General features: G+C 40.1%; 1 protein-coding gene across 1 annotated transcript in view; it reads right to left on the bottom strand.

Moving 5' to 3' along the window:
• Window positions 1-13,726, bottom strand: part of LOC108685530 (zinc finger protein 704) — a 93,805-nt gene that overhangs the window by 2,162 nt on the left and 77,917 nt on the right. The window contains exon 6 of the mRNA XM_018190369.1: window positions 1,113-1,219. Within this exon, the coding sequence (XP_018045858.1) occupies window positions 1,113-1,219 (107 nt within the window). The remainder of the gene's footprint in view (window positions 1-1,112; window positions 1,220-13,726) is intronic.

The raw sequence follows: 13,726 nt of genomic DNA, 5'->3' as shown, positions 1-13,726 counted from the left end.
TATTTATAATAATATTTATACCATATATACCGTACCATATTATATTTTATTATTATTTACTATTACTTTTACTACAATGTATTTTTATCTACATATAATCATACATATGTGTGAATAAATATATGAGTATTATCAGTGCGTATGTATCTCTGTATAAATACAAGTATGTTATCTTATTAAAATCAAGCTAATGTACTAATATTTATTTTCGTATCAGTGTTATTTGTATTATTTATTATTTGTATTATTTGTTATTTTAATTACTAATACGATTAGTATTAGTTCTTTTTCTCAAAAATTTTATTTTGAAGATTTTATTTTATGCATATATAGATAATCCTGTATAACTCTAATGTACAGTAATACATAAGTCTGAATATTTTCCATTTAGTGATACAAATTGACACCTATATTCTATCTTTCTTATCATAAGAAACAAACAATATAAGTATCTGTCAATTTGTATTAAAAGGAAAGCAACGAGAATAAAAATTAATCTTATATATATATATATCGTATTATTATCGATCCATTGATATGCAATTTTTTTTATTTATTCCTATACTATACTGTTTCCTATACTATACTGTTCCTATACTATACTGTTTTTTTATATGATATATTTATACTCAATAAAATTATTATCGTTATTAATATTATATTTCATTAATCTATTTATAAGAGAAAAAAAAAACATCAAAAAAATCAAGAAAAATTGAATCGTCGCAAGAAAAGAGGAGAACCATAGAAATAATTGCTATGTCAATTTATATAAACATTATGTAAACTTACGCAGATGGATACGATCATTTTGTTCCGTCATCAACAATTCCCGACACCGAAGTGGTGCGTTATGAGCCAGGCGATAGTTAATTTTATAAGCTCTTGAAGAGAGTTGCATACTCGAGCTAGGGTATACAGTGCTGACATTATAATGGTAACCGATTGTAAGCGCTTTGGCTCACGGAAAATATTTAATGTCAATAGCGTACTCTTTTTCAGCTGTGGGACCAACTTGATGGCTTGACCTCGCGCGCGTATTCCGCCTCGACCTCATAATGCGTTTTACGCTTATGTGCGAGGCACATATTACATCTAGGGTATTAACTTACCCCAGAAGCAGATGTGACTGGCGCACATGTTCTTCAATAAGTGCGACGGTCGCCTTGATTTCGAGGCAACCCGGCCAATTGCACTTGAAGACCACTGCCGCATTCGCCTGAAAACAGAAAAATGATAGTCGTTAATGATCATCGACACGAACGTACATACATCACGTGGTGATAGACCCGATAGAATTCATTAGGACTTCACATGTCCGTGAGAACTTCACGAAAGGGAAAAGGGTAATGTGTGTATAGGCAGCTATGATTTATTTCAGCAAACATTGTTCCATAACCAATCGGTACATCGTGATGCAATTTGTGCATGGCTCACACTGGTAACAGGACTGCTTTGATCATCGAATTGAATAGACTGTTTTCATCGATTGAAACACCATTCATGTAACATTTTCCAGTGAACCACCATTTCAAAAATAATTAATTCCCTTCATTTTGCTATTAAAATGATTCTAATATTTATTATTAATATAGCCCGTGTTTGCTAATTAAAATAAATATTTTTATCAATATACTGCAGATTTCAAAAAGCCTCTCCCCTCCCCCTCAACATCCTAGAATCCTTATATTTATTATATCCCTTTTTGTATTTCAATTGTCATTGAATAGAAACATTAATTGTTACGCGTGATCGCAGGTGAGATATCGTATGTTAATCTATAAGATTCCGAACATCTTAAGACAGCCCTGTGTCGGAGTCACGCCAAGCCGAAGAGAGAGGAAAATCGATGCCGTGCGGCAGCCGCGCCGCGCGCACGTTTCTTTGTTTACATCGGCCGGCCGGTAGCGGAGGCGCCGCGTTGCGCCGGTCACAACGTTACGGTCACGTGGTATTGATCGCAAGAGAGCGAGGAATACAAGCCCACGCGGTCCGCGATGATCGCGTGTTTGAGCGCGAAGGACGGGACCGGCATCTCTCACGAAAGCGAGACAAGTCCTCAACTGCGTGTAATCGTCTTCTACTCGAGTGACGATTATCGCGGATGATACCCGGATCTTGCTTATCCCCGAGTACGAATCCAACGCGGATAGAATGATAATTGCAAGTCGCTCCGCTCAAGGGGATTCGGAGTACATTTACAAATGGATTAGTCTTAGCTTTTAATCATTCGAATGCATTTTCAGCAGCAACTATTGTTACAAAGAGTTAAGTGTAGATAGTAAAAACAAATCTGCCTTGAAATAAGCATTGAATCGAATTTCGATATTTTATTAAGCGGACGCGAAAGTGTTACGTTTCTACGTTTATTTCTAACAAAGCACATCGAAAATCGATCTCGCCAGTTTCTATACATGTCGGCGTGTTTGTGAATTTATATAGATTTAAACATGTTGATGCAGCTTGACGAGCATAATCCGGATGTAGCTAATTACTTATTAACGGTTTTACAATCATCCTGGCGAGAGCACACGCGACGCGAACATTTTCCAACGTAACGGCCCAAGAAGACAATCATGAGCTCGTTAACACGCTACAGTGTAGGACGTCCCTTCAAAGCATTCCGGATTAATAAGCCGTCAGACTACGGCGAAAATAATTCGCTTTAAGTACGCATTCGCGCGATAGCACGTCGCCGGGCCGTTCGGTCTAGTTAATGAGCGCATGAATATTTACGAGTGACTTTAACGACTGCACTTAAGACACGATCTTGGAAACCGCACCACCCCACACCACCGTCGATCGCTTTCCTCAATTTTGCATGGCTCAGTTTACTACGCGCCATTAACGCTCGCCTCTTTCGATTTCTCACCGGGTGCATGGTACGATCGACGGGATGATAGCGAAGGGAGGAGGGGAGGGAGGGAGAGAGAGAGAGAGAGAGAGAGTGCGATGGCTGATAAGCGTTCGGAAGCGTATTGACTGAAAGGCGCGCACGTGATAAGCGGGATTGCGCCGTTCGATGGCGGAGAGGCTACCGCTTCGGCGGGCTTTAAGGGCTTCGCTAGTGCAGTGACATCAGCTCCGAAACGGTACACCGGGGAGATACACCGGTGCGCGGTATACCGGGTGACGGGTGGCGAAAGACCGGTGACCGGAAGCTCGTGATAAGCCCGGAAGGCGTCCCGCGTATGTATTAATACGTCTGAAAGAGATGCGTCCAGGAGGCGAGAACGTACCGTTCGGAAAAAGGTTTTCGACGATTTCGAAGATCTTTCAGTGACATAGGTGACGTTATCTTTGAAACGGTACACACGTCGGGTACACGCCGGAACGGAACAGCGTATGCCGCGGCTCAGCCATTGCCGAGGTCACAGACCTTCTATGCCGGTCGGCAGGCAACGCTCTCCCTTTGCCTTGCCTTGTCTTGCCCATGTCTCTCGGCGTGTTGGTTTGGCGTGCTCCGGAGAACTTCGCAGTAGTCCTTTACTTTTCTCTACTACTCCCTCCCCTTCACTCCCTTTTCCACGACCTTTAGGATACGACGCGGTAATACCGATAGCATTAGTCTAGAGGGCACCACGCATTCGGATGAGCATCTTCGCGTGCGCAACCACTGATCGACGCCGATCTACTCTCCCAGATACTCCATTCGCAAAAGATAATGCATTAAGTAAAAATATTATTAATTAATTAGAAAAAGGATTAATAACGGCAGCCGTTTTAACATTTAATCAGAGATGTTATGATTAATACATGATGTTTTGTAAGCGTTTTTGTAATAGTTCCACTGAAGATGGTCCAATTTAAATTGAATTTATAAAAAGAAATCCATTATTTTTCCATTCAATTTCATGCAAAAATAATGAATTTCTTTTTACTATACCTAATATGACTAAAAATACAATTGTTTTAATTGAACTATTATTTTGCCAAGCTCATTACTTCTTTCTTTAATTAATTGTTAATTGTCTGAGCTATGCAGCTTAACTATTTATTATAAAAATGTATTTTTTAAGATTATAAAATATAGGATATATAAAAATCATCAGATTAAAAACATCCATGATTATTGAAAAAATTGCAGTGGACAAAATTAATATTACTTATCAATATATGATTATTGTCACGATTTTTCATTTTCACGCATTAATTGTCTGACTGACTTATTTATCAAATGTTCGATATTAATAAAGTATTCAAAATATAACAATATTTTTTAAATAGAAACAAAAGATTTTGCTTGAAAAGCATATCAAGATTATATCGTCAAATGCAGTTATATTGAACATCCCGTTGTGCATAAAGCGTAATAGAGACAGCGTGCTATCGCAAAATTCGATCAGGGGGAAGGCATCTAGAAATGTCCCAGGGGTAGTTACATATAAAGCTCGAATCACACGTTGCAAGTATCACACGATTTCTTGAATGATAAACAGACACGCGTTGTCTACAAGAGCTTTTTTATGATGTCTTTTAGATATCTTTTGATGAACATGTCTGTCCAAAACCAATGTCTTTATAATGTCTTTATGACTTCTTTTAAACGTGCGTGTTATCGGAGATGCTATGCTTGCTTTGATGTATTAATGTATTCTAGAGATAAGATCTACTTAATATTGCAAATACTTTGAAGCATTCTTTAATTGATCAATTCGCAAAATTTTTTGGAATATTAAAATTGTTGGCTTTAAATGTATGTACGTCACACCTATGCAGTTTTGAAATATTATCAATTTAACAATTAATAATGCAAGTAATGTTAATTCATAATCAGCAATATTAATTGTAATTTATATTGCTATGCTAAATTGATCTCCCGACAAAATATTTAACAGTTTTCAAATCAGGACGAAAACATTTTTAAATATTATTGATAGTCAGGGAAAAGTTATGGAATTTTAGGATAAGAATTTATGACAACTATGCAGAGGTAGAGGTTTTTCATCCCTTAAGTCGAAATCGCACTAATTCTTGATAAGCATATATGCTTTTATACCTTCTCTGATGAATAAACATTTAGAAATGCGATTTACGCTGCAAATACTTCGTTGATCATTCAAAAGAAAAAATTTTAATATTCCTCGACTTTCCCCTAATAATTATCCGATTTCTAATTTTATGGGAACTCTGTCCTGACGGCGTATCCTTTTCTTCGCTGCGTAGTAGGGCCGAAGCGCGACGTAGATCTCGCGAAGCCATCTCCCGCGTGTTTGCGTGCGCGAATATCATTGCATGCGGGGATGAGTAAGCCTCAACGCGGGGTTGCCGCGACGAGACGGCCGGCGTTTCGTGGGCGCATCGCATGCGATACGACGTTGCCGGCGATAGAGATAGCTGCGGCCCGTTGGGGATGCACACGCATCGGTCGGAGCGCGCGCACCGGGCATCCACCCCTACCATGGATATGACGAATACCGCGCGTCTCTCCCCCTGCGCTCTCCCACTACTGCTGTGCACTGCGCAACGACACGCGCGCGCGCTTACTACTCGCTCGCAAATTCACTTATATATATAATATACACGCGCACGTCTCTGTACTGCGTAAAGATCTGAGGAGCATTGTACAAAAATTACGCACGTGTTATCCCGACGAGACGTCCTTGCGTCATCGCTCCCCGGAGTCCTTTGATAAGCGACGTGTGAAAAATTTCTTGTTAAATCGTTTCGAAAACGAGAGACGCGGCCAATGAAATAGACTATACCGTGATTCGTCCCGCAGGAATGCGCTGGAAGTCAACGCCCCGAAGTTCGTTAGAGTGAATGGATCTCGATTCTCGAATCGGCCGTGCGTGCGCATTCCTTCAAGCGAAAGAACTCGGCGCGGCGTCACAATTCTATTTTCGGATATTCGACTGTATTGATGATTAATCACAATTCGAGCACCTACACTACTGCCGAGCCGGCACGCAAACTGTCTCGCCGATTACCAAGGCCGATTCTTGCACGCGTTTATTTGCAGGTTGTGCAGACTCGCCGTAGCGTCAAGCGTGTTGTTCACGAATCGAACGTACGCAGCACCACAAAAATCGATTCCAAACTACACGCTTGACGCTACGAGAGTTCGCTTTCCACGCGGTCTCTCGCTTTCTCCGCGCTAATCGACTCGTGTTGAGTCGCCGGCAATTGCACGCGGCAGGAACTGTATTTTCCTGCGTCACTCTACCTTTCCCACGATTGCCAAGATTTTCGCGTGCAAACCATTTTCTTTCGTTGAATCGTAACGGATGTATCTCACCGTCCCGGACATATCAATCCGGTTGTTTAACGTAAAGATGTCGGTGGAAGTACTATTATTTGAACAAATAAAAATATCTGCATTCTTCCTGCCTGACGCAACTTAAAATGTAAATATTATGATGCTATCTTTATTTTTGCTTTAATTTATTCAGGAAATATTTTTGTATCTAATATACAAACTTTCAGAGGTTGTCATTGCATTGTCTGTAAATAACGATAACTTCGATGTACCGTTTCGTGTACACATCCTGACGTCACTAGCTGCCGACTCTCAATCCCCATTTCGGGACCACGCCGTCGTTCCACGCGGCGATGGGTTTCACGGACATAAGGATATATCGCGAGAGGAAGGAAGAGAGAGAGAGAGAGAGAGAGAGAGAGAGAGAGAGAAAGCGAGCACGCGGGAATGGGCGAATAAGGGAGAGAGAAAGAAGAGAAACAGAGAGAGAGAGAGAGAGAGAGAGAGAGAGAGAAAGAGAGAGAGGAGTCGAAGTCACTGGAGAGAAGTGGGGAGGCCGGGTAACGCCCGGGAAACCAAAACAAACCGGACTTCTGTGTGTTGGCGCGTACGATGCGCGTCGATCCGTAGCGTGTGGTGAGGGTCGGACGTTGACCCTTCGCAACACACACCGATGCGCCTCACGCATGAAGTATACGGGGTGGCGGGAGAAAAATCTACGGGTTTGTTGTGGGACTTTCATAGTGGTGGCGGCGACGGCGGCGGCGGCGGCAAGCCGTGGCGATGGCGACGGCGAACGGGCGGGGACGAGATGTGGTAATAAGGGGCAGAAAATTTCAGAATATGACTGCGTAGACGCGAGGAACCGATAGGGAGAAATCTGACTGAGAGATAGAAAGAAAGAAAGAGAGAGAGAGAGTGAGAGAGGGAGGAGAGGGGACTGACCGAGGCGAGAGATGCACGAAGCACGTGTGACGCAGCAGGTATACTGACAAAGGCTACGTCGTTGTAACGACTACATGTCGCTCGTCGTCGATGGATGCACCGTTTGCGAACTGGGAGGGCTTTCATTTCACGGTGGGGGAACAGTCATTGCGACGCGACGTAACGATGCGTCACGCCAAGTAGAACGTACGAGCAGAATCATCTCCGCAACGGAGAGATGCTTTGTTCCAGGATACGCAAGCGCAAGTACTCGGAAACGTCGCAGCGAACTTATTGAGAAAGACACGAGAGAACGTGCGAGGACACGCGACAATGAAACTGCTCGAAAGCGAGTTTTGGCAATCGGTAGCGATCCGTGACAAACGAGACAAGAGGGCGAACAAAAGCCTCGACCCTTTTTTTCATTTTCCCGGCGAACGATGCGGCCGTAAAATAGCGAGCTGGAAAAAGCACGCTCAGCTGGGACACGTCGCAGCACGCGATTCGGTGCAATTTACAAGGAAGAACCGAGGTCGTCGACATGGAGAAGAGAGACAGAGAATCGTTTCAAATGCCCATGGAGGGGCATGGAGGGGATGATAGTAGGTACCCGTGAGTCACGACGAGGGACTTCATCAGGATGTTCGACGCATCTGATTTGCTGCTTTTCGTTGCATCCGGATGACAAAAAAGGCTGACATTTATCTAGAGCCTATTTATCGTTGGTCAACTTTCGTTATCTGCGTTCATTTTTGGAAGAATTCAGTTAGAAAATGTATAATCTACCTGTACTTGTCTTTCCGAGATAAATAATGGTCAACATAAACTTTAGATGTCAGGTATCTTAGACATGAATGTTAAAAAGTTGTGATGATGATAATGATAATTTGAGAATGATTGTTATTCCAACAAATTTTCCGTTACTTAAGTTAACTGTTAAATCAGGGAAAAACATGATCTCCAAAAGATTGCTTCTTAAATTTTTTCCCGAACACATTTTTTTTTTCTTATTTTACGAAACAAAAGAGAAAGAGAGAGAGAGAGAGAAATAAATATTTGTATTTTTTATTAATTGAACATGCCGATTAAATCATCAGCATCGTTCGCTGTTTCCGCATGTTATCGATATTTACACTCCGCCAGTGCGTGCTCGAGTGCCTCTTTATCTTTCTCTTTCCTCAAAGTACAATGGCGCCTGGTAGACCTTTCGACAGAAACGAGCGGCGACATAGGCTGTCGCGATGTTGCAACCACCGACCGGCGAATACCAACATTGTTGCTGCGCTCAACCACACAAAGGAGTAGACTCCATATTAAGCTCGAATTCGTGCGCGCTCTATATATATATATATATATTCACTCGGAGAATATACTCCAACATTTCACTCCTTTAATTAACCGCATAACTTTCTCCGTAGGCCATGGTCCCCATACAGTTATCCGAACATTTCCAGACACGTATGAAAGTTTTCAATGTTCGGATCTTGCAGCCGGCCATTGTGCGCTGGACTTTATGAAGGTCAGCGTCGTCGCTGAGAAGGCTGCTAAGCGATGGTCGGGCCCGACGCTCCACGAGCAAGAGAATCGTACGCGTGCAAGAGAAGGAAGAGAAATAAGGAGTAAAGAAGAGAGAGTGAGAAAGAAAGGGCGAGATGGAAGAGGACAGCGCGAACGAACTGTTGAAGCGGCGGCGCGGGAGGAACGGCTGCGCCTGCGCAGATACGTTGTTTACGTCGCCGGTTTGCAGCGTGGACGCCGTGCCGCGGCCCCGCTCTTCTTGTTGAAATGGTGGAGGACACCCGTTCAGCGAGCCCACGGCCGATATATATACGTGGAGCCGATGGGAGAAAATGAGAGGTGACGCCGAATGAGGACGATGCACTTTGCCAGTCTTGCGAACTCCGAAGCACCTTGAATTTTCCTAGACAGTATTGATTTCAACCGGTCGAAAAAAATGCTATGTACATATCATGTGATATATCTTGTATTCTTTCTTGTTATTTTATTTCGAATACTTTGCGGATATAATTACAGCGATCATATTTTCTTGAAGAACATGAAGAACGAATCTGAAATTTTTATGACGTTATTCCTGAATATTTTCAAATTAGTTTGTGACTGTTAGAAGTCTAATTAAGAAAATTTTTTTGTACATATCTGAGATAACTCCCAAAAGTACAAAGTTATCATAACATCAAATGACGTCAAAATAACTGCAAATATTATTAAAATCACTTCAATCAGTCACGGTTGATGTTATTTTGACGTTATTGTGATTTTGTTGTTCTGTTTGGATTAATATTGTCTTTGCATAACTTTATCGGTTTTTTCCATAAATACTCACTCATTAGTATGACATTAGACATTGGAATAATATTTAAAAAGGAATTTCCTATAAAATATTATTAAAATAAAGGATAAAATTGAACTTTAGAAAAATAAATGAATCTAAAAATAAAATGAAAGGTGAAATAAAGGATTGCCTTTTACAATTAAGGACGTTTCATATGTGTGATCTTCATAAAGCTTGTTCTTTTTAGCTGAACTTTTGCACAAGTTCATCTTTCTTTCTTTTCTTTCTAGAAAGAAAGAAGAAAGATGAACTAGTGCAAAAGTTCAGCTAAAAAGAACAGATCTATAAATATAATGTAGAATTGTATTTTGTGTACCTTCTGTATTTTATATTCTGTTATTTCAATTGAATTAATTTTTCAGAAATAATGTCAAAATTTGTATAATTGACGCATTTGATTTATGTTAATTAAAAGGCACTAATTAATTTCAGTGAACCAAAATGATAAAGTCATAAAAAAAGAATGAATTATGAGTATTTAAGAATGATCCAAATTGCAGACATATAACATAAAGAAAATTAATATTTCTGACAAAGAGATTTATTGTATAATTGAGTGATAATTCAGTTGCAATAGACTCACCAGCTTCGAAAGATTAAAAAAAAGTACTCTGTATTTTGACGTATTTCGTTAAAAATAATTTAAAAAATTGGCATGCTATTTTAGTTGAAATATTTAAAACGTCTTGTGAAATAGTCTCACTGCGATAGTCTCACAAAATCGCGAATTTAGCGAAAATGCGGTGAAAGGTAGAAAGTCGTGAGAGTGCGATGTGTTACATGTGACAATGAAAACGATGATGAGCGTCACTCGGGTTAAAATTCACACGAGAATCCTCCTCTTTTCCTGAACGTACCATTAATTACATCTTACACGATTCGTGGATAAATAGCAATTAAAATGATTCCGAGCGTGTTCCAGCCGATACGCATTAAACAGAGAGCCAGAAAACAAGCTCCCAAATCGCATTATATATTTTTATACCGCATTTATCCGCAAGCGTACAATTTAATTTTGGTACGTTGAGAAAAAGAGAGATATACGAGAGACAAGAGGGAAATTCCGTGACACAGGCGGAGACTTTCACGGGACACTTAAAATCCGATATCCACCGACCGCACGCGTTTAATTTTGTCCCGCTTTTTTTTTTCCAAGGCCGTGTATCGTCGTTTATGCACACACGGTATTCAATACCGGCGCGGCTGGGCCTCGTTAAGCAATAAACCAGGACCCTCCCTGATCACCTCTCGTCTCTCTGCCTGCCTGTCGCGAGAGAGAAGTTACAGCCGAAAACCGGTAGTACCGTTCGCGTACTATTGGTACGACTGAAAATACAATTTAAGTACCGACGAGAGTCGCTGCCATTAATTTTTAATTGCGCACAATGAAATGACTCGTCGATATACGCATTACACCGTTTCCGGACGCGGATACGCACCGACAGTTCCTCCGGTACAATACACAATCGAATGTTAAGTGCAAGAAATTAAAATGTTAAAGTAAAACAAAATATATATTTTTGCGCGTATCTATACGTAGCTCTCGATTATTAAAAATAACAATCGCGACGCTGGATGTATGTTTTATGTGCCGGCATTGATACTATGAAAATATCGCAACGATGCTTTACGGATTAACATTCGTTTCCCTGTAATCACTAGCGTGCATTGCGCTTTTAATACACGCCGAACTAATAAGGGATTGAAATCGTTACCGTTCACTGATTTTGGTCGTGCCAGCCGGCGCGGTACGATAAAGCTGCATTTTTTTAAAGGCACTCGCGTATGCGAAACGAGACGGAAAGAGAGAAAGAGAGAACGGAAAAGAGAGAAAGAGAGAGAAATGTTTATTCGAACCCGCTTATCAGCGACGAGGCGACAAAACGCGAGTGCGTGATGTTTCCAAACTCGACTCGGATATTCTGATTCGACGCGTCGCTCGCGTATCGGGCAAGAAGGGTTCAATAACCGACTCAAGGTCACGCGAGAGACTAATTTTATTGCGTAAAATGAGAACCGGTGCGCGATAGCCGGCGAACTTTCGGTTATCCGTCCGGTTATCGCCCGTTCACGCGGTAAAAATTAGTATACGTCCGGTTGCACCAGCATTGTTAGCTGACTGCAGTCAATTAAATTTTTTTTTTCTATCTCGCATCAAAGGTAGAAATATAATTCGAACTTCAGACGGTGTTTTAAATCTTTTGTCCAATTTTTTTACCGTGATCATATCTAAACAAAAAAATCGTTGAAAGATATTCAACTATTTTAATCGTTATTCTTTACATAAGGCATTAACTTTTTATTCCCTGTCAGTTTTATTTTACATCACAGCAATTTTTTTAATAAAAGATTCGCTGTGAATTAAAAAAAAAATATATCGGCACGTAAATCATGCATATTTAACATATAGATAACTTAATTAATGTAATTAGATCTTCGAGATTAACATATGAAACTGATAAAAAAATGGTTATTTTGTAAATAACTTAATTAACGCGCGATATTGAAATTTTCATGCAATTAAATTTCGACTTCGTGTAGCAGAAGAAAATTCCAACACTTAAAAAAATAAAAGGCAGTCGATTTTATACGCGTCAATTCGCGTGCTTATTTACTTAATGGCGAGTGTAGCGTGTTTATGTCTACGCGTTGTGATACTACGTCACAAGAATGCGTATGTATTTACGTCATATAATATAATTGAACATGTTAAAGATATTACGTGTGTTTGTTCCATGCAAACTCTTCGTTGTTAGATATAATCGCATTTTTACTGCAACGATAATGCGCGCAGACAGTAGTTCTCTCTTTTTCTCTATCCATCTCCCGAACTTTATTACAAAAATATTCACAGGCGTAAAAAGTCTTTGTTTATCCTGTGGCATGCTAACCCCATTATCCAGTACGTTAAACACAATAAGAACACTCCCACGAAACGTGTCGCAATTGTAATTACAGGCACCGTTTCGAGCATCGCCGTTTGTGCAATCTTCTTCGCAGACGAAGAAGTTTTTACGTCGAATCGATTGCAGCAAGAAATCTAAGAGATTCATATATACAACCATATAGTATACGCACACACACACACACACACACACACACACACACACACACACACGCGCGCGCGCGCGCGCGCACATTGGTAGAACACATCTTATATATTCATCCAAAAAAGAACCAAAAAACGAACATTACATTAGCTCGTTTTTGTTTTGTAAGTATATTTGAATTTTGACCGGACACGAATTAAATTTCGTGCTAATTAACATAGCGATCTTATCGATGCCACAAAATATGTACGAGTCGTTCTTTTTTCACGTGATTTCGTAACAGTCGTCTCCGCAATCATCATTTGTCTTCGTACTATTGTACGCACTACTATTGTACGAGACTCTTCTTCTTTCTCATCCTTCCTTCCTCGACAGATGAATATCTATTGCAAATTGAGACCATTCGTGAGCGTGTCCGTTAATTCTTTATTACTCGCGTGGAGTGTCCGGAACACTCCAGCCTTATATTCGGTAAATATATGAATACTATTTACACATTTTATTATATATTTATTTAGCTTAAATTATTTCACAATTAAAAAAAATGTTTGCATTTATCTTTACCTGAGGAATGTATAAAGTATTAATATTGTCAATCTTTATTTAAGTGTAAATTATCAAAGAGAACAATGAAAATTGAGATATAATTGTGAGAAATCTCAGAAATATTCCGTGCGAGTAATTACATTAATAAAACTACGCGAATGATGTAGAGTTAACGCGAATTGGTAATGCATTCTCAATATCTTCTTATACTTTCACAGATCATCTCTTTTTTGCGGATTTTCAACCGGAGGAACTAATCGTAGAATTACAGTTAAATCCGAATCCGACATCGAATAAAACCGGGCCTATGCGTTCAATGACCGTTATGTTTGTCCGATCGGTGGCATGGTATCCGTAAAGTCAAGGTTACTTTCGCGAATCTTCACACCAACGAGAGTGGGCACCAGACAAGTCCCAACTGGCCAATCGATAATGCCAGTTAATTAAATAAAATGGGAGGACAACCTTACCCTAGGACTATCTGTGCTTTGCAGACCGATTGCGAGTTATCAGGTTTCTCTTTCCTTTTTATCTCTTTGTATATTGTCATGCAATTTGTTATCACAAATCTCTTATATTGAATCATGTCAATGACGAAGCGTTAAATATTTGTGATTTCAAATTTTTAAACATCTGGCATTTTGTATTTGCCTT

This window comes from Atta colombica, unplaced genomic scaffold (genome assembly GCF_001594045.1).
Source record: "Atta colombica isolate Treedump-2 unplaced genomic scaffold, Acol1.0 scaffold153, whole genome shotgun sequence".
NCBI lineage: Eukaryota > Metazoa > Arthropoda > Insecta > Hymenoptera > Formicidae > Atta > Atta colombica.
Note: the sequence above shows the minus strand (reverse complement) of the source record. Positions and strands in the feature narration are given on the sequence as shown.